Source organism: Cyprinus carpio, chromosome B4, assembly GCF_018340385.1.
Source record: "Cyprinus carpio isolate SPL01 chromosome B4, ASM1834038v1, whole genome shotgun sequence".
NCBI classification, from domain to species: Eukaryota; Metazoa; Chordata; class Actinopteri; order Cypriniformes; family Cyprinidae; genus Cyprinus; species Cyprinus carpio.
This window is the reverse complement of record NC_056600.1, coordinates 2,212,035-2,238,152: the sequence shown is the minus strand read 5'-3', so window position 1 is coordinate 2,238,152 and position 26,118 is coordinate 2,212,035. Positions and strand designations below refer to the sequence as shown.

Below are 26,118 nucleotides of genomic sequence, written 5' to 3'. Positions count from 1 at the left end.
TGATCAGACGCACAATTGACCGTCAGTTTTGAACAGGCAAATATTTTCATATCATATTTTCTCCAGTAAATCTAATCTGAGTTCAGGTTGTAATGTGATCATATCGTCTCTCTGAGGAAGAATAAACAAGCAACCTCATTCTGAAATGATGAAGTCTTTAGTTATGAATTTGGTTTTCTGATTCATGTCAGAGCGGCTTCCTGTCTCTCTCTGATAATGTCTTTATTTGTGAGTTTGGTTTTCTGATTCATGTCAGAGCGGCTTCCTGTCTCTCTCACTGTCATTGTTTTATAATTCAACAGCAACGCCTGAATTTCGGCCCCAAAACAGAGATGCTCATATTTACTTCTTGATTTCTATAAACGCTATGAAATGTCACTAATAAAGCAGCTGAATGGTCTTGTGTCGGGCAAGAGATTGTAGATGTAGGATTTGCAGTCTGTGATTCTTTTGCTGTAGATGTTGTTATGTTGAGTGGTTTAATGTTTATTGTTGTTTAAAAGCTGAGGTGTTGACATTTTGGTTTCAAAAGCTGGCGTTTTTGTGGTTTTGTGTGTTGTCAGGTTTATTGTTCTCTGTATGCTGAAGTTTTTAAGCTGTCGTGTTTTTGGTTTGTTAAGTTAATATGGAATTGTACGCAGTCAAGTTTTTTTTTTTAGTGTAGATGTTATGTTTTCAATTTTCATTTTCTACTTGTTGTGATTTTTTTATGAGATGAGCGCATATAAACACCGCTATGTCATAATTACCAGCGGGAAACTGTGTGGTTTTTTCTTTGAGCTCAGACCCAGATAACAAAAGAAAGTATAAATACAGAAGATAACAGCTTGCCCCTTCAGCCATTGATGAGTTTTTATGCTTTTCGTGTTTTCACTGTTATACACTCGGGGGCGCTATTACTCTCATGTAAATAGATGCATATTAAAAAATAATGCGATCATCAGCAATAGACAGCATATAAATGAAAACTGCATAATGTTACGGAGTAAAATGATGATCCAGGAAGTGCTATATGTCTGTGCAAGCTTTGGAGGTGTTGGAAGCGATTACTGGATTTATGCTTTGATAATCATACTGAATATTATCAAGATGTAGTTTTTGATAAAAATTTGATTTTCTCACCTTTTTGCTCAAAATGATACATTTTTATGAAGCCTTCCTATATTCAAGTTTTGATAAAAAAAAAGAATGCTTTAAGTTAGAATAAAACAGATTTTTTTGGTTTAAAAGTAGAGGCTTTGGTCTTTATTTTGGTGCATTGCATATTCAAATATTCATACAGCAAAATATACTGTAGGCCATCAAATTTGAGTGAAAATCATCAAAATCACTGGCAACTTTTTTCAAAAATGCTGGCGGGGAAAGAGTTCAAATGTTTTATAAACTTAAGGCAATGTTCTATTTTATGATTTTGCAAACATTATGGGAATGTTACATTTGAATGTTCTCTGGATGTTTTGAAACAAGTAGGAACATTTAAAAATGAACGTTAGATGAATGTCCAACTAAAAATAAATCATTCCATGAATGATGTACAAGTAATGCTTTTTAGAACATTAAGGCCAGATAACTCTAAATGAACATTCTATTAATGTTACTGGAAGAACGTTTGTTCATAACTTTGAGAGAACTTCTTGGAGTCGTGTCTAAACTGAATAGTGGTGGACGGGGGTTTGTGCAGTAAAGCAGTATATAGTGAATGTTGAATCTGTTTTCTTACCCTTATTCCTCTAAAGATCTCTAGGTTCATCTTTTATCCGGGTTCTTTAGATCATCTTCTTGTTTGCTGCATTCTAACAGGTTCTGATAAGCTCCGCCCCCTGATCACTGAAAACAAACCCCCAGAACTCAACAAATCCGGGTTTGGGTCTGAGTCAGAGTAGCTGGATCAAGCATGAAGCTTTTCCTCTCAAAGCCAGACTCAGCGCGGATAACACCCTGTCAATCACAGCGCATATGAAAACATGAGAGGTTTCAGAAGAGCATCTGTGAGATTTACACTGTATATGACAGCTTTATGTGAGGAACAGGCCCAAATTTTGATGGCGCTTTTTGGCTGACCGTCGTTCACTTTCATTCTATGAAAAAAAATAACTCTTATGTTCCACAGAAGAAAATCCCACAGGTTTCGTGTGACATGAAGGTGAGTAGATGAGAACAGTATTTGGCTGTCTGGGTGCACTGTCCCTTTAAGAGCCAATGCACCAGGCTTACAGAAATCTGTCAGTTGCGAATGAGGAGTACAGCTTTCTTTTGTGTGTGTGTGTGTGTGTGTGTGTGTGTGTGTGTGTGTTTCACTCTGATGGATCACGTTGTCACTCTTTCTCTCCTGCTTTTACACTGATCAATGAGCTAATGGAGTGTTAGAGCGGGATAACAGCTTTTCCTCAGTGCTTTACACACACACACACACACACACACACACACATCACACACACACACACACACACATGGCCAACCCCCCTCAGGTCTTCATTCTGTAGGGGTTTGTAAGAAAGCACAAGTCATTTGTCTTGTGACACCAGTGGACTTCCTTTAGGGTCTGTGGAGGTTAAATGTATAGATACTCATGATATCTGTCTTGTAGGATTGGGAAAAATTCACACTGAGTCAATACATGAGCCGAAATTAAATCAGAACGACTGGAAGATGAATGTACTGAAGGAATCAAAGAGTCACGCAAAAGAGGAATGCCGTTAGTCCATCAATAAAAACAATAAAAATGTCCAAAAACAGATTGGTTATTATGTGAACTGTCCTTTACATTTATGAATTTAGCAGATGCCTTTATCCAAAGAGACTTACAGTAGTTTCAAGCTGTATATTTGATCAGTTTGTCCATTCCTGGCTTCATTTAATATGAAAATGGAAGTGTTCTGTAAAATGTAAGTTAATTAAATTTGAAATTAAATGTAGAAATATTTAATTAAATATAATTTAATTTCTAATTTAATTAATAAATATATTTGTATTACTATTATTAATAATATTAGTATTATTAGTAGTTGTATTTATATTAATATGTTATAGTAATTATGAATTAATTATACATAGAACACCTTAGCAATTTATATATATCTGTGTGTGTGTGTGTGTGTAGTTTATTTTTATTTTATATTTTTGGTATCTACTTATATTTGGTTTCTACATTTATCTGACATTTGTTTTATGTTATATAGCCTAACTATAATATCAGGCATTATAAATATCTGATTTTTGTGGCAGAAAATTTCAAGCATTGATTTGCACATATGTCTGTGACAACATGCTTACGGGTAAACCATGATATAAGAGATTATAGAAATGTATTATTTAAAAAAGTGGGTTTGTTAAACTCATTCCATGTTAATTCTATTTTAAGTTAACATGCAAAGTTCTGCACCTTGTTTGCAGTTGTTCATCTGTTCATCTGCATCTTGTTCAATTGATATTGGGGAATTGATTTGGACTCTACGCAGCACCTAACGCTGCTGTCTACTCCTGTCACATCACTCCAGGCTAATCCTCTCTCTCATCCACTATCACACATTCACTTGCAGTGTTGCTAATCAGGGTTTGGAGGGCAGATTATGTTTTAACGATCCGAACCACTTTATATGTCATGACTCATGAGTCTTTGATTGGCAGGTTTTTGCCCATCTGACTGAAATCACGGTTATTATGTGGCACTGACGATTTCACAGTCTGCCTCAAGTGGAACAGCTCAGGTGTGTGCGAGCACCTGCAGCTCGCTCCGGCCCAGTAGAGAGACGTCCAGCGTGATTAGCACTGATAGAGACAGAAATGATGGGACGAATCTCTCAGAAGCATCACCAGGTCTAATTTTTTGGAAATATGACCTTGTTTTCATGACAATTTAGCACATTTTGTCCCAAAATGCTTGTTACTGTAATACATCTGGGTGTTTTTCTTTTGGATCCGGAATCTTTTATCATTCCCACAATTCTATTACATTCTCATTACTGTAATGCAATGAAGTTTAAATTAAAATCTGCATGAATAAAAAGCAGTGCAACAGATATAATGTATAAATGTGTTTCATTTTCACACTTTTTTTCACACATCACAGCAATGATGTTGGATCATGGAAAATTGAAGAAAATGTGCTTAACTGTCTTGAAAATAATACATCTTTCTAAATATAGGCTTCATTCTATTTAAATTTGACCTGGACATGTAATTTACAGATTTCGTGAGATTCACCCGATGAGAGAAAATGGCTGAGCGTCTTTAACATGAGGCAGAACTAGGAAAAAAGTCCAGGAAGCCAATGCTTATGGGCACAGCAGGAAACCAGCCAACCAGAAATAGGAAGAGAAAGGGAGAGAGGGAGGCTCATAAGTAATTGAAATGGAGGTGATGTCGCCGATGGGCTGCACTGCTACTGTAACTGAAGTGCAGCCGAGCGTTTGGGATAAAATTGCTTTCTAATTATTCAATCCACCTTTACTTTTCCTCCTGAGAGACAGAGAGAGAAAATGACTGAAAGAAAGAGAGAGAAAGATGGTCTCTACATGTATGTTGATGAAGCATTTTACAGGTCGATATTTGCACGCTGTTTGTTTTGTTGTATTATGAGCCATACACTTAATGTGCATTTATTTTTTCCCAGCATGCAGCAGCAGTGGGTGTGTGTGGCTTTACTGGCCCTCCTGACTGTCACAGTGACGCTGGCTGATGGTGGAAAAACAGAGAAACAAGGTAACAGAACATTTTCTTTTCTGTATCACTCTTACTGCTCTGTATTGCCACATAGTGCTATAATTTGCTATACATTTCTGTATATATAACCCCATACATGTCTGTATTATCCTCTGCTGCTCTTTAGTACCCCATATGCTACTACACATTACCCTATTAGCCCACATTGCTTTATACAGTATTACCTCTCAATGCACTATATTATTCTTCAGTATACTGTATACATACAATATCGCCACACATGACTGTATATTTCCCTGTATTTCTCTGTATCACCCCAGATTGATCTAAATTTACATTTGCTCTTTCTACTGTATATTATATTATGTGCTTTATATTTATTAATACCATAATGTAAAATTTTCCACACTGCTCTATCTCTTCTATTCTTTCTGCTCTGTATTGCTCTTTTTTATGCCGCTCTGTATTACTCCATGCTGCTCTATATCACCCATGCCGCTCTGTATTACCCCATGTTGCTCTATATCACCCATGCCGCCCTGTATTACCCCATGCTGCTCTATATCACCCATGCCGCTCTGTATTATGCTGCTCTATATCACCCATGCCACTCTGTATAACCCCATGCTGCTCTATATCACCCATGCCGCTCTGTATTACTCCATGCTGCTCTATATCACCCATGCCACTCTGTATAACCCCATGCTGCTCTATATCACCCATGCCGCTCTGTATAACCCCATGCTGCTCTATATCACCCATGCCGCTCTGTATAACCCCATGCTGCTCTATATCAACCGTGCCGCTCTGTATTACTCCATGCTGCTCTATATCACCCATGCTGCTCTGTATTACCCCATGCTGTTCTATATCAACCGTGCCGCTCTGTATTACTCCATGCTGCTCTATATCACCCATGCCGCTCTGTATTACCCCATGCTGCTCTATATCACCCATGCCGCCCTGTATTACCCCATGCTGCTCTATATCACCCATGCCGCTCTGTATTACCCCATGCTGCTCTATATCACCCATGCCGCTCTATATCACCCATGCCGCTCTGTATTACCCCATGCTGCTCTATATCACCCATGCCGCTCTGTATTACCCCTTGCTGCTCTATATCACCCATGCCGCTCTGTATAACCCCATGCTGCCCTATATCACCCATGCCACTCTGTATTACCCCATGCTGCTCTATATCACCCATGCCACTCTGTATAACCCCATGCTGCTCTATATCACCCATGCCGCTCTGTATTACCCCATGCTGCTCTATATCACCCATGCCGCTCTGTATTACCCCATGCTGCTCTATATCACGCTGCTCTATATCACCCATGCCGCTCTGTATTACCCCATGCTGCTCTATATCACCCATGCCGCTCTGTATTACCATGATCCTTGCTGTGCTCTATATCACCCATGCCGCTCTGTATAACCCCATGCTGCCCTATATCACCCATGCCGCTCTGTATTACCCCTTGCTGCTCTATATCACCCATGCCGCTCTGTATAACCCCATGCTGCTCTATATCACCCATGACGCTCTGTATAACCCCATGCTGCTCTATATCACCCATGCCGCTCTGTATTACTCCATACTGCTCTATATCACCTATGCCTCTCCATATTACCCCACACTGCTCTGTTTAACTCATGCAGCACTATATTACCCCACACTGCTTTATATCACCCATGCCGCTCTATATTACCTTATGCTGCTTTATCTCAAAAATGCCGCTCTTTATTACACCATACTGCTAAATATTATCCCATGCTGCTCTGTTGCCCACACCATTCTATATTACAACACCGCTCTGTATTACCCATGCTACTCTATATCAACCACACTGTTCTGTAATGCCCCATACTGCTCTGAATTACCTCTCAGTACTCTATATTTCCCCACACTCCTCTATATTATCCCACAGTGCTCTATATTTCCACACACACACTGCTCACACTCTCTCTGGCTCTCCTACATACAATTGTACGGTGCAACATGAAAAGTGTTTGTGCTCTCACTCTGACAGGTAAGAAAGAGCGCAAATCGGACTGTGGCGAGTGGCAGTGGAGCGTGTGTGTGGCTAACGAGGGTGACTGTGGACTGGGCACCAGAGAGGGCACACGCACCGGCACCGACTGTAAACAGACCATCAAAACCCAGCGCTGCAAAATCCCCTGCAACTGGAAAAAGCAGTTTGGAGGTGAGAAGCCACACAAACACAGTTTACTCACACACACACAGGGCTCAGGGTAAATAAGCCAGCGCTGTGGAGTAACAAGATGGAGATTCTCACAGAATTCTATCCTCAGAAATGACACGACTGCAGTGAGAGCCAGATACAAGCTGGCAGAATATACCACCGTGTGTGTGTGTGTGTGTGTGTGTATGAGAGAGAGAGCATATGCCACCTCCGGGATTTGTAGGTATGCTCATAAACTATCAACAAACACTGAAACTGTAGGGTGTTTTCTCTAAGAAGTCTCTCTCCAGGAAGACCGTCTCACTCTGAAAGAACATCAGAAATCACAGACTTAATAAAACATGATCACACTAAACGTTGAGTGATGAATCCTCTGTGTATTTCTGTGTAGTTCAGCAGCCGTGTCAGGGCAGTTTAGCATCGAAACGCTGATGTCTGGTGCAGAATTTTTCCTCTTGAGTTATAAGGGCTCTATTTCACACCGGCCTCATTTTTGAGGGTCTCAGTTCAGGACAGCAGCCATTCAGCCGGAGGGCTGCTGCATGTAATTACATTCTCCCTGCCTTTAAATATGTCATTAGAGACAATTTTGTGCTTGATTGAAGCAGTTTAACCCCCATCCATTCCGGCAGAGACCGAGAGAAATCGCTCCAACGCATGGACAGAAAGAATGAAAGATGAAATGTGGCGAGATAAAAGAGCGAGAGCATAGATCAGGGCTTCGCAATTGGTTTTGCTTCAGGATCCCAATTTTACATTAACCATCAAGTGCCAACCCAACACAGTACCTAAATTGTTTATCGTGTAAAATTGCATTTCGATGGTCTCATGCTCTCGGCAGCCAATAATTCACCTCGCAAAACAAACTGTGCTCGGCACAAACCTCACTGTAAGTGAACCTGTATTTAATGTAGTCTGGGTTGTGTTTTCTTTTCCCTTGTGTAGCCCGCAATCCGTTTTACTTCCATAATCTGATGTATTTCCAACTGAAACAGGATATTCAACAACTTTGTTTTAAACTTTGGGAGTTATTGCATGGTGAAAAGTTTCTCCGTATGACAGATGGTTGAAAAGGGATTGGAGACGGCAGCTGAAAACTTGTTCAAGATTATCAAGACAAACATTTATTTTTTCAGAATAACATGCACTGATGAATCCTTCACAATAACACCAGGAAGATATAGAGACAGTAAATTTGGATTTCGTGTTGACTTTAACCCTGTTTATGCATGCATGTTTGTTTTGCTTTTGCATTTGCAGTGTATTTTTGCACAGTTTTGTTGCATTTGATCTAGTCAAAATCAAGCTGTGGGTTTTTGTCTTTTGCAGGTGAGTGTAAGTATGATTTTGAAGCGTGGGGAGAGTGTGACTCGACCACAGGAATGAAGACGCGCACCGGTGTGCTAAAGCGAGCGCTGATGGACGCTAGCTGCCTGAACACCGTGAGTGCCTCCAAACCCTGCGGCAAACCCAAGCCCAAGATACAAGGTACAGGAACACACACATAAAGACACAAAAACATATTGAGCATGCTGTGTTGAGCATGCAATGTGCTAAACTTGAACGAATACAAACGCAGTATCAACTGATTTGATTGGAGTGCTAAAAAATTTTTTACATCAAGGCAAGATACCACAGGTGAATAGGGTAAAAATAATAATTACCATGCTTCCCTAGTTGATTAATCACAGTACATTATGACAATTATTATGTATTACAAGTTCTTCTGTTGAAATATGCAAACAAGGTATTATCTAATTAAATATGCACTAATTTGCATACAGTTCCAGAATGGAACTTTTTTATTTCATTTTGTTAAGTGATGTTAGATTTCTTTTTTCTATCACTGCATGAATCAGAATATATTTATATATATATATAGGAATGGAACTTTTTTATTTCATTTTGTTAAGTTATGTTATATATATATAGGAATAAAATGTACTGTAATATAAACCAAGCAGCTGATATATAAACCCCTCAGTTAAACTATTCAGAATATAAGTTTGATGTAAATGCTGCTAAAATGGAGAAAAATCTCACAGCCTTTAAAGATATGAAAATCTACAGATGCAAGACCACAGGTGAATATGGTAAAAAATTAATTACCATGCTTCTGTAGCTGATTAATCACACTATATTAGTTGATTCAGTTGCAATTTCACGGCAATATTATGTTTAAATATGCATTAAAGACATAATTTAATTAATTTGCATACATTTCCAGAGCTGAAATCCAACATAAGATGAAGCCAGACTCAACATTTTGTTGACATATTAAAGGTTTTTATAGAGGGCATATTTTATCACTCCATAAATCAATAAATATTGTCAACAAACCAACAAAAATACATTCTCACCATGTTTTTAGGAATAACATGTTGCATAAAATCAGGTGAATTATATATGAACAAACCCCTCAATAAAAAACCATCAGAAGATAAAAAATGTAAAGTTTGGTGTACAGTATATATAAGTGCTGCTGAAGTGGAGATAAAAACTCATTTTGAGAAATGGCTTTTAAATATATGCATTGGAATTGATTGATGTTATAAAAGCAAAGCAGCCCAAAAATAGACCAGTGCATGAAAAAATAACCTTTTTCCTGGAATGTCTTGCCCCTAAAAAGAATAAAAAATCCAAATGATCCATATTTATTTTGAATCCCAACACGCAGCATTATGCTAATGTCTTGCTTGACATTGTTTTATAGTTTATGGTATGTTGTCATGTCCAGATTGTTTTTTATGTTATTTTTTTTTTATGCGTTTTACAGAGAGAGCCGCGGTAGTGAGGTTAGTATGGTTACACTGAAATATTGATCAATAAGGTCTTCGTCTCTGTCTCGCGCTCAAGAAGATTCTAAAGACTCTATTAAAGATTAATAAATGTGATGGTTTGACAGTGTGTCTGTGTTAAAGGCCACAGACGGCTGGTTGTGTAGGACTGTGTGTAGCTGTTGTTGTTCATATTATTATGAAGTGAATATGCTGAGATTCATGGCACTGCAGTATTTCTAATGCCACTGTCTCCCGCTGATGAATCCCTCGTTCTGTAATATCCCTCATTTGTAAGTCACTTTGGATAAAAGCATCTGCTAAATGAATAAATGGCAAAAATTCTGGCTAATCAGAAGAAATTCGTCTTAATCTACCAAGAGCATCGTTTTTCAATCTGAAAGTCACAGATTTAATTTTCCACCGCAAAACAAAACACACAAACAGACAGCAGCATCTGCATTTATGTAACTGAGTTTAATTAAGTGGCGATATGAATGTGTTTGGATGAAATGGACAGTGAACCAGTTAAAGATGACATATGGGTCAAGAGCAGCTTTTCTAAACCTCACTGATGCTGTAAATGTTATTAAGCAGTGTTAAGGTGCTGTAGTAAGGGTTGTGAATGTCTGGATCAGAAGGAGAGAGGGAGGATGAGGAGGTGCAGGGGAGATGGATGTGACGGGTCTCATGTGCTCATCTCATTTATCAGGATTTGGACTCGAGCTCAAGTGCTGCTGCCACCCTGAAAGAGCTTAAAGAGCCCAATCCATCATCAGACACCGGTCTCTATATGAACTCAAACATTTCTTAAAAAATAGCTCCGTACTCTTAATGCATGTTAACAACTGACCCGTTTGTGTCTGCTTTAATTTCTCTTTCAGGAGAAACATCATGCCAACTCCAATTTGGAATTAATTAATGTTTCTGAAAGAAGTCTCTTCAGTCTGTTCACTTAGGCTGGGTTTATTTTATTTGATATAAAGTACTGTAAATGTGTGATATTTTTTCACATTTTTTTTGTTATTTTTTTTTATTTTGTTTTATTTCTGTGATGCGCAGCTGTATTTTCAGCATCATAACTCCAGTCTTCAGTGTCACATGATCTTCAGAATGATGATGATTTGCTGCTCAAGAAACATTTCTGATTATTATCAGTGTTGAAAACAGTTGTGCTGCCTAATATCTTTGTGGAAACTGTGATACATTTTATATTTCAGGATTCACAGATGAATAGATAGTTGAAAAGACACATTTATTTAAAATAGAAATCTACAACATTATAAATGTCTTTACTGTCACTTTTGGTCAATTTAATGCATTCTTGCTGAATAAAAGTATTAATTTCTCTTTTTTTTAAGTCATACCCCAAACTACACAAAAATATTGTGCAGCACAACTGTTTTCAACATTGATAATAATCAGAAATGTTTCTTGATCAGCAAAATCAGTATATTAGAATGATTTCTGAAGATCATGTGACACTGAAGACTGGAGTAATGATGCAACCTGAAATAAATACTGGCACATCACAGAAATAAATTACAGTTTTACAATGATGCTGAAAATACAGCTGCACATCACAGAAATAACAGATATTCACATAGAAAACAGTTATTTTGAATTGTAATAATATTTCACATTTTTACTGTATTTTTTATTAAATGAAATCTTAATTATTCCAGATTTTTGACTGGTATTGTATAAATGAAAACTATGAAAGCAACATCTGAGCAAATCAGATGTTCTTCTGGGAATGCAGGTGTGTGTGTGTGTGTGTGTGTGTGTGTGTGTGTGTGTGTGTGTGTGTGTGTGTGTGTGTGTGTGGGTGTGTGGGTGTGTGATGCTGTATCTGCAGGTAATGTGTATTTGTGCCCTTTACAGTGTACCAACAAACAGAGGACAGAAGTGATTAGAAACTCCCTAGAAATTCCCTGCAGATGGAGTGTAAACACACACACACACACACACACACACAGGGTGAGGGGGTGTTTTACACACACAGAGGGTCTGTTTGAGGTAGCAGGCAGCAGAGAGGATTGTGGGGGTTTGGGAGCGGGGTGCCACTCATGTCACAGATGCATGAACGGAGGTAAACACACACACACACCACTCATATGACACTTAAAAAAACACACCATGGACACAACACACACACACACACACACACACACACACACTATCATCTCACCTGTTAGTGCGTCCCGTGGTACAGCAGGCCGGAGTGGACGGGACGTGTGATAAGGGACGTCACATTAATGATGATGTTGTTTTTTGAATGGATGGGGATTTTGAGAGTTTGTGGTTGGTCATCTGTGATTGGCCGGGCTTCTGTTTGTGTGTTTGTGTGGGCTTCTGTTTGTGTGTTTCTGTCAGGTCACATGATTTGGCTCATATTAAAGGCTGATTCTCTAATAACAGGCTGAACCGCTGCGGTGGTTTGTGTTTATGAGACGCGTGTGTTTGTTGTTTTTTGTACCTAGTTAACCATATTTTTGAGACAAATTTGTACCCAAAAGTGAGCTAAACCTGACAAAATCTCCAAAAACCTCCCCTTGGGGATGTCCTCATTGTGTGTGTGTGTGTGTGTGTGTGTGTGTGTGTGTGACTGTTTGTTGCCCTTTACAGTGTGCCAACAAAACTGTGTGTGTGTGTGTGTGTGTGTGTGTATGACTTATATTTTTTGCTTAGTGTTGTGTTTTTGTTATTTCTAAGAATTTTTGTGGTTTAAATTTTATTTAGTTTTAAATTATATTTCATTTAATTTAATTATGAACTTTATTTCAGATGTTTCTCCTTAAACTCTTGTGGGGGAAAGAAAAATCTAACACAAACGAGACATTAATTTTTGTCTAACACAAACGAGACATTAATTTGGTTACAGTGTGTGTATATATGTATGTATATTTATGTGTGTGTGTGTGTGTGTGTGTGTGTGTGTGTGTGTGTTTGGAGTAATCAACATTTTTAATGTGTTTGTATAATTTTTAATGTGTTTTTGTTCATGTTTAATAAGATGTTGGTTATGTTTAGAAGGGGTTGGTTCTTAGTTAAATTAAGACATTTAAGCAGCTTTTATAAAAATGCCTTCTAAGAAAATGTTACAGGTGTGCATCTTGAGACAGCACAATGTCACTGACATATTTTTAAATATGTCAGAGCAAGATATTTTTAGTTGAGACAGCTCAAACATGCATTTTAGTCTAGGACTAGCTTTAAGTCTTGTCTGTGAAACCTGCATGGGGAATATGTACAATGTTTTTAATATAAATATACAGTATTTCTATTAGAATATATTTTAAAAAGTAACTTAAATGTAATTTAAGTGTTGCCATCACAGGATAAATTACAATTATTAATAGAAATCCGTTCTAATAATATTTTACAGTTTTATTGTTTGTACTGTATTTTTTATTGATTGATTGATTGATTTTTGATCAAATAAATGCATCCTTGGTGAGCAGGAGATTTCTTTCAATAACATTTAAAAATCTTTTGACCGAAATGTATTAATTTGTTTACACAGTACTTAATCTTGAACTGATGATAAATCTTTGAGTTCATATTGAGATCTGACGTTTGATTGCAGTCTGTTGTGATCCACAGTTTGAGACACAGATCTCTTCTGAAGATCACTCTGGTGTTTTTCTCTGGAGAAACATCAGAGAAACTTCATTTAATCTCACTGCGGTCTAGAAGGAACAGCTGATCTGAAGATCTCATCTGTGCTTCGTCTTTCCTCCGGTTGCATTCTATGATTAGCTGTTGTTCTGCTGACGGTCTTCTGGTTGTTTTTGTGTTTGATTTAAATGGGTTTAATCTTTATGCTAATGAGATGCTAATGCTATGAACGCTTGGATGGCGTTATTGGACATGTAATCATCATCAGACATTTTAATGAAGATCTTCTGCAAATTTTGATTGTTTTGTGTGAAAATGTATTTGTTTGGCGAGTTCAGACACGTCTGCAGACGGCAGGTGTTGATGACAATGGGAACTTTTACACTTGATAAACTCTGATCAACAGGTGACGTCCGCTCTCACTACATTCAGAAGAATGTTAATTAAACTAAGTCAAGGTTCATTTCATATCTGAGATGAGATTTATGCAGAGGAACCTTTATAAATATCCTCACAGAACAATAGAATCATTCAGCGTGATTATCTGGATTTCTATTGTCACATAGTCCTATAAATTATCATGTAATAAAAAAAAGTCATGTTGAATTTAAAATATTTTTGATGTATTTATGTATTCTTTTTGTAAATCCAAATTCATGCAAAAATAAAGTATTTTTTTTGTGTATTTATGTTTTTTTTTTGTTAATTAAATTTATTGAAATAATTTATAAATTAATAAGTTTTATTTTTTATATATTGAAATGACAAATATATATTGTAGATCATATATAGAATTCATAATAAGTTATAATATATATATATGGAATTATGGAGAATGACAAATAATTTGTAGATCAAAAATAGCATTTCATACTGGTTTAAAAATAATTTAATGTATTTTTTTAAATTGTTTCAAATTCTCATTATCATTCAAAAAAAATTTATGGAAAAAATAATTACGTGGAATGGTAATATATATATTTATTTATATCACAATAGCATTTAAAAATAATATTTCTAATTAAATTAAATAAATACAAAATTTATGCATTTTTATTTTTAAAATACTGTAATATTAAATAAAAATAAAATACTGTAATACATTAATAATCAATGACAATTATATATATATATATATATATATATATATATATATATATATATATATATATATATATATATATATATATATATATATATATATAAATACCTAAAAAGGAAAATATTCAAACATGTAAATAATAAATGGGACTGAGAATACAGGGTTAAATGTCTTTGATTGCCATAAAATGTCACAATGGAAAACTGGCTTAATGTACATAAAATAGGCCTCATTTTCTTTAAGCAATATATATATACTTCTGATTTAGGGCAGAAATAGGAGCTTGACGTGTTTTCATGAGATCTGTTCTTGTGTGTGTGTGTGTGTGTGTGTGTGTGTGTGTGTGTGTGTGTGTGTGTGTGTGTGTGTGTGTGTGTGTGTGTGTGAGAGAGAGAAAGAGAGAGAGAGAGAGACTGATGTATAGTTCATCTCCCCACAGATTCACAGAAACCAAAACGGGAAGGAAAGAAGAAGGAGCGAAACCCGACAGACTAGAGGAGAAACTCCACCTGCATCCTGAAGCTGCTCTCTTCTGCTCCTCGGGCAGAGACGCAGAGATGATGCCGGATCTTATTTACAGTAGAATATTTTTAGATCGTTTGTAGCTTTAATTTACTGCTCACGGAATAATACATAAATGATAAAAGAAACAAATGAATTACTAAAATCATCCACTGAATCTTCTAACGTTGTACCAGCAGTATCAGACCGCCCAGGTCACACAAATATGTTCTAAGAACGTTTTTATAATGTTCCCATTAGGTTATGAAAATTAATGAATTTTCTCTGAACTGTCTAAAATTCCAGTTTTTTTAAATGTTTTTTTTTTTTTTAAAACATTCTCTTGGTTATGCAGATGTTAAGGGATCATTGCATTTGATCATTTTCCAAACATTATGAAACAGTTACTTTTGAATGTTCTGATACAAGAAAACATTCCTTGAACGATGCATAAATAACCAGAACATTCTATTAATGTTACTTGAAGAACTTTTATTCATAACTGTACAGATAATTCTGAGAATTTGCTATTAGCTGGACACCTGAACATCACAGTTGAATAAAATGCAAAATTTAAATTCATGAGTATGCATTGAAATGAAACGTCCTCATCAAACATGATGTTGAATTAGAATTTGAATTGTTATTTATGAACAGAAAAGATCCTTAAATGTTCTTAAATCAGTAAATTGGGGGAACTGTCCTTCCACTAAAATGAAATTTACTAAATACATAAGATTTAAAAATGATTATTAATATCATCTGATGTTTCTGGAATATCCCATACATAGGACATATTGATGGATAATAGGCTACATACTGAGAAATAAAGAAATGTATCAATTAAAAAATCGAATTAGAATTCTGCATCCTGTTTGGAGCCACAATGCAAATCAAGTTCAAATTCAAAAACTGAAATTCTCAATTCAGCCCTGCTGGAGAATGAAATAAAAGCACAACTAAAGTTAAACTAATGCTTTCTAAATGAATGTAACATCATTTCCAGTAAATAAAGATGTTAATTATTCCTTCCCGTTTGTGTTTTGTGTTTCTCGTGTCATTTGTTCACTGAAAAGAGCAGAACAGGTGAGTAATTCATCATAACACCTTTATTTGCAAGAACTCTTCTCCAAAAGTATATCACGATACAGCAAATCTTATCAATACACCTCATGTTTCATCAGCGATCACCCTAATAAAGATCGATAACATTCATATTCATTAATAAACACATGTATTTACATATCATGTGTGCTACACATAGAGACTATATAGTATAATACAAACGTTAATCTGATAACAAAGCACACGTCTACTGATGGAAGCCACGACTCGCAGTGAACAGAAGCAGCGATGAGAAGAAAGCGTACGGAGTATTTACAGCGTCCCCACAAACACAGCTCCAGATATCAGCGTTTTTGGTAGGTCTCTGTGCTTCAGGAGGGTTCAGCGTCCGTCTGTCTCCACACACACACACACACACACACACACACACACTATGTTCAGTCTATGTACACACGCGTCAGACGGTCGTCTTTGGCTGCTGCGTCGCCCTTCGCTGTTTTTTCAGAGTCTCTCGCCATGAGTGCTACCTTTTTAAGATGTTATGTTATGTTGAGAGACACTTGCGTTCTGTTCAAGTCCATTGTGCTCCAACCAACTGCCTTAGACCAGAAACATACTCCACACAAGTATTGTTGATAGATAAATACAGTACAATTGTGAGATGTTTTTTCAATTTGAAATGCGTTTCACGTGGGAATATATGTGTCCCTGGACCACAAAACTAGTCATAAGCGTAAATTTGTTGACATTTTGAGATTTATACATCATCTGAAAGCTGAATAAATAGAAATAAACTTTCCATTGATGTATGGTTTGTTAGGATAGGACAATATATTGAGAAAATTGCCTTTAAAGTTGTACAAATGAATTCTTAGCAATGCATATTACTAAACAAAAATATAGTTTTGATATATTTATGGTAGGAAATTCACAAAATATCTTCATGGAACATGATCTTTACTTAATATCCTAATGATTTTTGGCATAAAAGAAAAATGTATAATTTAGACCCATACAATGTATTGTTGTCTATTGCTACAAATATAGCTGTGCTACTTAAAAAATGTAATCGATTGCTGTGATCAAAGCTGTATTTTCAGCATCATTCCTCCAGTCTTCAGTGTTACATAATCTTCAGAAATCATTCTAATATGCTGATTTGCTGCTCAAGAAACATTTCTGATTGTTATCAATGTTGAAAACAGCTGTGCTGCTGAATATTTTAGTGGAGAACATGATACATTTAATTTTTCAGGATTCTTTGATGAATAGAAAGTTCAAAAGAACAACTTCTATATGAAATAGAAAACTTTTATAACATTATAAATGTATTTGCTGTCACTTTTGTGCAATTTAATGCATGATTAATGAATGAAAGCACTTTACAAAAAACACTGAAGACTGGAGTATTGCATCACAGGAATAAATACAATTTTAAAATATATGTAAATAGAAAACAGTCCTTTAAAATCTTAATAATGATATGTTATGATTTTAATCATGGAAAAAAATATAATTTTATTATTTATAAAATTTTAAAATATGTTCTATCAACGTTTTGCTAATGTTCCCAAATAGGTTATGAAAATGTTATTTCTGAATGTTCTCTGACTGTTCAAAACATCCAGTTTTTTAAATGTTTCGTGAATACATTCCATTTAATCAGTTTGCAAACTGTTACTTTTTGAATGTTCTAAAACTAGTAACATTTAAAAAACTATAAGATGAACAAACATTTCAGGAAAAGTTCCACGAATGATGTATAAATAATGTTTTGAGCACATTGTAAAATACCAGATAACTTTGAATAAACATTCTATTCGTGTTACTGGAACGTAGCTTTTGCCAAAACGTTCTCTGTTAGCTGGGTCCAAACTTTCAACTGCTGGAGTAACTATGCTTTAATATGCAAACTTGATTTTGTGTGTGTATTTGTTTTGTAAAATATGTCAGAATTGTCTTTTTCAGATCAACTACTGTCATGGTGGAGCAACAATTTGAAGAGAATTTCACCAAGTAAAATGGTCCACGTGTTTATCGATACCTGAATAATAACATCTGTAACATCACTAAAAGTGTGCCAAATTACAGAAACATTTGAAGGAAACTCTATCAGCCCCTGGCCTTGAGGACTGCATGGGGTTTTTTACCTCCACAATAAGTCGAATGAGACTCATTGTTGACAGAGGACTCGTGTTTGTGTACTTGTGTGAAATATGTTCATGGTCTCACAGTTCTTAGATCTCTTCCTTTCAAACTCGCCATTAATAAACCAAAAATGGAAAAAAACAACAACTTTGAAGTTTGTGAGTGTGCAGACGTCTGCTGCAGTTGCCATGGCCACCAACAACTTCCATAAAGTCCTCACTCTTCTTGTTGTCTGTCTGGAGTCTCAGTCGAATAATATCCATGTATGGCTTGATTCTTCAGCGCTGAAATACTGTACGTCTTTTATATAGAATCATTTACATATGGATTAAAAAAACGTTATAGAAAAGCATCTGTGAGTTGATAACGTCTGCGCTTCAGTATGTGTTATTCGTTTGTTTCGATAGGTCATCGGTCATCGTGTGTCTTTGGCAGCCGTTCTGCTGTGACCGCCATCATCACGCACTAGATTTAAGTTTCTCTCTCACACACACAGCTCTTTATGGTTCATAAACCAAACACAAATATAGTTACATACAATATTAGAAACACACGCAAGAGGCTCGAGGTGCTTCAGGGGCGTGTTATAAAACACAGTGTGAGAGAGCATGCCACAGCTCTTTATGGTTCATAAACCAACAGACCTCACACACACACACACTTTATATTCCTCCGCTGACCTCTGGGTCACGAGCCTGCAGCACTTTTCTTTCCATTAGAACTAACATCCACACACACACACGCACGCACACACACACATCAAAAAATAACATGCACACAAACACTATTTTTTAAAAATACGGATGTTTCTAAACAAACTGAGAACACCCAAATTGAACATTAGAATAGAGATTTTGTTAATTTCATACAATTAAACAGATTAGAAAATACATTTAAGCCCTTTAGTATTAATTGTGCTGTCATAAGGATGATTATGATGAAGATGGACCTGAACCTCTGAACACATGATTAAAAAAAAGAAGAAGAAGAAGAAAAAAAAAGATTCATTAGGTGTGTTCAGATGGCTGTAGCCTTAGCAAAATTTGATTGGCCACTCCAGGTGTCACTCCAAAATGCTAAACTGTGATTGGCTCTCTCTACAATCAGAGGAAGGACCTTTAGTTAACTAGGCAGAACTTCCTTGCTTAACAGGAAGAGTCCTAAAATGAGTCAATTATGTGGATTAAATGGATTTTAGACACCCAAAATTCAGAACGTAAGTATATATTTTTTGATATAACCTACAAATAGCCATTTTCTTTGTATTGATGAAGTTTTAGCACCCCGTCTAGCTAGCTTGCTAGTGCACTACATGGCCTATATAGCCAAATGTGTTGAGACACCTGACTCCTTTCTGAATAACAGCTTGTATTAGACACTTTAACCCAGATACGATGAATCTTACAGGTCTAATATACAGTCAGTTTATGGAAAGCAAATATGACCATCTTTTTATGATAATCACATGATTATATGTTTAGTTGACTGAGTTTTCTTTGATGAGTGTAGTTTAGGTTTGAATTAGTCTGGTCACTATGATTAGCTTTCATAAAAACTGTGGAAATCTATGGTATGTCACATATATAGGCATATTAAGAATTAATATAATAAACAAGTTTTTTTTTTTTTTTAACTCCCAAATGCTTTTTTTTGTACATATCCATTTTAAAATAAAAATATAAGCAAACTAATTAAACATAATAAAATAAAACTTATTTTCTCATTCAAGAAGCTGTTTCACTTATATACATCATACATAAGTCATAGGTCATCATACTGTAAAATATGTACTTTGTATTTTGACAGTCTAAACAAAGTTGTATATTGTTAGTAGGTGTGTGTGTGTATATATATATATATATATTATATATATATATATATACACTATATATATATATATATATAATATATATATATATACATACATACATTACTGTAAAATGCATTTTTAATTTATATGCAAAAAAAACTATACAATTTAGGGTAAATATTAAACATAAATAATTATATTTATATACATATTTAATGGTTATTATTTGGAGATAATTATTTTTTTCTTTCAACCTGTAAGTTTTGGATTTATTTGTGGTCACTACAATTAATTTTATATAAACACTGTAGAAGTGGTATATCCAAATGTACAGAGCTGAATAAATTTGTGTGTGTGTGTGTACAGGTTTATATATCCTGGTGGGGACTTAAACCTGAATACACACAGACTCATGGGGACTCGTGTCACTGTGGGGACCTAAATTGAGGTCCCCATGATTACAAAAACTTCTAAATCATACAGAATGAGTTTTTTGGAGAAAGTAAAAATGAAGAGGGGCGATAGAATATACAGTATATACAGTATATAAACCATTACGCCTATTGTGAATCCCTACAAGGATAGCTAATCAGACGTGTGTGTGTGTGTGTGTGTGCCTGTTTTTAGTGTGTGTGCGTGTGTGTGTGTGTGTGTGTGCACGCTAAACAAATCCCAGCGGGGCACTGGCAGCATCACTGATCCCCAGGATGGCAGTGGCTTTTTCTAGGTGCCGGTTGTGCCTTTGTGTTCATCTTAGAGGTTTTAGACTGGCTGTGCATCTGTAAAGATCATCTTATCTGGCGTCACTCACTCTCAGTCTTATCCCTCGCTGGAGGATGACTGAGTGTGTGTCACCAGCACCGGCCCGTGTAAGGCTGGGGTCACAGGACGGGACGCTCTGAACACTCATCGACACCTGCATTATCTGTCCTGCTCCCAGTTATGAGCACACGGTACCAGTGCACATCTCTCATGACCACCAGCACACACACACACACACACACTACTTGTCGGGGTATAATTGTCTGGGTTTAATAATTCTATGTTTACTTATTGACTGTATACTTAGTGTGGAATTTTGCTTTTTTTCAGAGCAAAATCTTTTTACCATTTTGTTTAGACTTTTAAAATACAAAGTACGTATTTTACAAGTCATCATAACTTAAATGTTCCCCTAGATATATTCTGGTCATCATCATGACCTGTGAAATATGTACTTTGCATATATAGGCATTACATATATATTTTTGTCCATCTTACTGTGTCAACAAGCCATTCAGATTGCAATCCTGTGAATTTTACTTCATTTTTGTTCAAAGTCTGCACAAAACAGAAGTTGCATTGACGGGTCAAACAGCTTCTTGAATAAGACAAATTGTAGGACGGGACTTGATTTTGTCCTAATCACTGATTATTGACTATTATAGTTTTTGTTAATATTTTGAATTAAAAAATTGTTTACTTTCATTTTAGTTGAAGTTTTTGTTAATTTTGTTTTTGTGCATGTTTTTGTGATTATTATTCTTTTAAATATGTCTATAATTAGCATTAATGTTTATGTATTAGTCTTAGTTCATTTAGTTTAGTTATTTTAGTGCACCAAGTTAAACTAAATTGAAATGCTGCTTAGGCAACTTGATGCAATAAAATATGGTTTTTATTTCAGTTAATGTTTATTTTGCTTCAAGGAAAACAGTTTTTATGGTTTTAGTTTTAGTTAATGATAATAACCCTACCACAATACTCCATAAAAAAGAATTTTCAATTTTGATTTTATGGTGACTTTAAACCCATTTAAAATCCATTTCCTTGTAAGATGAGGAGACGTCTCCTCAGTCAGCACAACATAATCTTCTACGTGTCTGTAAATGACTGCATTGAAGTGTCAAACGACTATAAAATTATCGAATGTGGAGATTTTTAGGCTGAATAATTTTAGTTGAGTAGATTGTTCACTTTAAGTACTGCTTTTCTGTATTTTACACCGTCACTGCCAGAACAAGAACTACAGTAGCAAACACACAATCACACACACAGTTGTGTTGTCCTACAATAATCACAATGAGCAGAAGAACAGCAAAACATCATTATGCACGATGCTGTTATATATGAAGCTGTATGTATGAAGTAATGGCAAGAAGGAGAGACTGTACTAAAAGTAAATGCATGCATTATTTGGAAAGTGATTATTGTCATACTTTAAAAATGTTGTGAAATACGTACATAACAGATGGGATGAGAATGAATGTGTCTATGTGTGAATCAGATGATTAATCTTCATATATATTGTAGCGTCTCTGCAACCTCCTGCTAAAATTTACCATGGTTACCAGAGATTTCTAATATCCCATAGATACAATCGTTATTCACAAAGGAAAAATGCCAGATGAGATTCAGCTTACTTTACTATGATTTTACAACAGTAGCTGTGGTCTTTTGAGTGAAACTTCATTACCGTGGTATGATAGTACTGATGCTGAAGCACTGTGATCGAGCTCATCTATCGCACACAAGCTCTATTCCCCCAGCATGCATCACTGTCAAATTTATGAGCTGCTGCTCTGTCATCGATTGACTGACATTTCCCATGATCCTCTGCTCTGAGCGGGGATTCTGTTAATCTGTTTTAATGAATCAAAAACAACTAATGTTGACTTGGTGTGTGGTAATGAGATGAGGACGCTTGTGTACTTTAGCCCTTTAAATTCACAAGGCAAGAACCTGTGAGTTATTTTAAACCCCTTGTCGGGGTGATCATACACACACACACACACACACACACACACACGCTTTCAGACACGTTGCCTGCAGGCGGATCATGAACCCAGAGAGCAGATCAGGTCATCGGGACATTGCATGTCTACAGGCAGCACTTCTGCATGGATCTGCATGTGCCTGATGTCATTTACAAAGAGGCAGAAAGCAAGCGTTTTGGCCTTTTAATAAGGATTTTTTTCAGTTTCACAAGCCGGTTTTGAGTGTCTGCTGAATTAGTGTTCACGTAGCTGGTATTTTCCTTTTTTTGCCCAAGCTTGAGTGAACTGTTTTGTGTAAATGCAAAGCAGAGGTGAGGTGGATGCTAATGGCTGCGTGCCTGTGAGAGCCTCTTTATCCTGCGCATCTGTTCACTTTAAAAGGTTTAGATTTGCATCCCTGGAGACCCCGAGCACTCAAAGCTCATCCACTTTAACATACGGGCACATCGGAGAGCCTCTTCAACCCTCTTATTGCTCTCGGAGAGCACACACATGCGACAAACACACACAAACCCTGCAACCAGCTACCTGTCATTCTGTCATTGAACGTGCTTGTGTTTAATAAAGCTTTAAAGTCAAGATGAGCCTGTTTACTTCCTGAATGCATGTTTCTGGTCTTATTTTACAAGATTCAATGGTGCACAGTATTAAAATTGTCTTTGCAGTCTAAATAAAATCACAATATATGGATGAATTTCACTCGGGTTACAGAAGTAAACAGGTTTCATGTTGACTTGTGCTACAAACTTACATACGCACAGTCATCCAGCATGCAACCACACACACGACATGGATACAGTACATGATTATATACACGTATATACAGGTGTGATTTTATACTGAAGCTCAAACGCGTTTGGTTTGGATCTTCAGTCAGCCCTGTTGTCCCCATATATGTGTATTATTGAATAGTACAGACTCCAATCTGACCATCTATATGCTCGTATTGGGGTATTTTTTTTTGTACTTTTAACATTTTTGTCTATAAATCAAATATTTTAGCACTTCTTTTTCGTCTTTTGTGACATGCATCACCTCTATGCATGTGTAAAGTGCTACAACAGATTCTCTATCTATATATATAAAAACAATAAATGAAATCACACATCCGCCCAGACGCACATTTTTACACTTATTTTAAGGGAAATCTGTGATTTTTAACATGGTGAAATGTGTTAAAATAGAGTCCTTGTAGCTGACAGTGTCAAATTCGCCACACTACAAGGATGACTGATTCCTAAAACTTTGTATATGATGGGTGTTGATGGGTCAATCTTCAGTTTGTAACTGAAGAGTTCATTTGCAAAAACAGATAACTTGGGTTGTTTTGATTAAATAATAATAGCTAAAAATACACACATTAAAACACAATAAAAACATGATAACGGAATAGAAAACATGATTTAAGGAAATGAGTAATCTGTTTTTGCAAATAACTGAACTGGATTTACTGTGTCTTTCCACACATACAAACACATCCACACATGTACCTTTGTGACCAGAACACACATGTAAAATATAACGCATGCACACACATTACTGCTCATCGGGCCGAGCGTATGTTCTTGTACTGGCAGAGCAGCAGATGTTTGAAGGTCTTTTTGAAGGTGATGTTGCAGAGGGCGTAGCAAGCGGGGTTGATCGTGCTGTTGATGTAGCAGAGCCAGTATCCGATGGTCCACACGGTGCTGGGAATGCAGCTGGAGCAGAAGGTGTTGATGAGGACCATCACGTTGTATGGTGTCCACGTAGCCACGAACGCCACCAGGATGGCCATGATGGTGCGTGTCACCTTCTTTTCCCGAGAGGATGGTGCTTTTTTCTTTTTGGGCGGCTGCTTGGTCATCTTCACGATCTTCCTCGCCACGTGGTTCTGTCTCTCGGTGGCTGGGACGATCTCCACCGTCGCGTTCGAAGGTGCGCAGCAGTCGCCTTTTGGCGATTTGGTGATGATCTTGATGCATGTCAGTTTGGAGCCTCCTGCTTTGGCGCGGTGCCTTGTGGGAGCCTGGTTGTCATTGGCTTTGGATGGCGCCGCCTCGTCCTTTTGATTGGTTACAGCTCCGCTGCCAGAGGTGGAGTCATTGGAGCTTTCTTTCTCCTCCGCAGGAACGCAGTTTCCTCGTCCTCCATCTTCCGCCTCTGCTTCTCCACTCGCCGTGGATGGCGCTTTGCCGTTCTGGAGTTTGGCATCGTGTTGGTTGGCGGCGTCATCTGTTAGCTGGGTCTGTCCTCGGTCTGTTTCTTCACCTGTTAGGTTGTTGTTGGTGGGTTTGTTGGCTGTGTTTTCCCGGATCTGATTGGACGAGGCTACATCGAGGTTGCCGCCCGATGGCTTGCGGTTGTCCTTCTTGACGCGGCTCTTGCTGGCGCGGGATATCTGCCAGTACAGCACCATCATGATAATGACAGGCAGGTAGAAAGCAGCTATGGCTGTGCCGAAAGTGACCGCGGCGTTGGAGAAGAACTGAATGTAGCACTCCTTCTCTGGCACCGTGCGGCCGCCAACGATAAACTGCCAGAACAGGATGGCCGGAGCCCAGAGGATGAAGGACAAAACCCATGCCGCCGCAATCATCATGCCTGCCATTTTGGTCGTCCTCTTCACTGGGTAGCTGAGCGGCTTGGTGACGCAAAAGTAACGATCGAAGCTGATGATCAGCAGGTTCATGACGGAGGCGTTGCTGACCACGTAGTCCAACGCCAACCACAAGTCACACACGACCGGGCCTAGCGGCCAGTATCCAATCACAATGTAGACTGTGTACAGGTTCATAGAGCAAAGGCCAATGATGAGGTCAGCACAGGCCAGGCTGAACAGGAAGTAGTTGTTGACAGTCTGCAGGCTCCTGTTTACCTTGATGGACAGCATGACCAAGATGTTCCCGATAACGGTCACCAAGCTTAGTGAGCCAGCCACCAGTACAATGAACACCACCTCCACTGTCTTATACGGGCTCTCGTCCACCGTCTCCAGGGTCTCGTTGCCCTCAGAGGTGTTCCAGAAGGTGAAGTTTATTGTATCCATGGTGTCCACACTCCGGTACAGCTGGTCAGTTCGCTATGGGCAGGATGTATGACTTGTGACACCTATGTGGGAGAGAGAGATGAGATTTAGTATGCTTAGTATGTCTAAATTTTATCTTAAAAAAATGATTTGGCAGTACAATGGTAAAGTAATTGTATCAAAATGTTATAGTACATGATTGCTTGCTTAATATTACCATGATTACATATTTTAAACCATAATTTTTGGAATACATCATTTGAAATACATCATAGTACCAAGTTTTGAAATACATTAAATTAAACAAGTAGCCTGGAAATCATTCATAATTAATAATTTGATAACATACAATGTACAATGTGCAATGTAAAAACTAGTATGAGCTATTTACTTTTTAAAAAATTATGGTAACAATATTACACATAATATTTTGGAGTAGTTTTTAAGGCTTGATTTTTT

At 37.0% G+C, this 26,118-nt stretch overlaps 2 protein-coding genes across 3 annotated transcripts in view; one reads left to right on the top strand and one right to left on the bottom strand.

Moving 5' to 3' along the window:
• The window catches only part of ptn (pleiotrophin), a 30,500-nt gene extending 14,600 nt beyond the window's left edge, over positions 1–15,900 (top strand). The window contains exons 1-5 of one of the 2 annotated variants that reach the window (XM_042721574.1): positions 4,464–4,516; positions 4,613–4,701; positions 6,699–6,872; positions 8,202–8,360; positions 14,812–15,900. In XM_042721574.1, coding sequence (XP_042577508.1) covers positions 4,479–4,516; positions 4,613–4,701; positions 6,699–6,872; positions 8,202–8,360; positions 14,812–14,867 — 516 coding nt within the window. In that variant the 5' untranslated portion in view covers positions 4,464–4,478 and the 3' untranslated portion in view covers positions 14,868–15,900. Of the gene's footprint in view, positions 1–4,463; positions 4,517–4,612; positions 4,702–6,698; positions 6,873–8,201; positions 8,361–14,811 lie in introns of those variants that run through there. The other variant, XM_042721575.1, reaches the window with a different exon arrangement.
• A 6,932-nt stretch (positions 15,901–22,832) lies between these two features.
• Positions 22,833–26,118, bottom strand: part of LOC109072325 (muscarinic acetylcholine receptor M2-like) — a 72,517-nt gene continuing 69,231 nt past the window's right edge. The window contains exon 2 of the mRNA XM_042721573.1: positions 22,833–25,742. Coding sequence (XP_042577507.1) covers positions 24,196–25,680 — 1,485 coding nt within the window. The 5' untranslated portion in view covers positions 25,681–25,742 and the 3' untranslated portion in view covers positions 22,833–24,195. The remainder of the gene's footprint in view (positions 25,743–26,118) is intronic.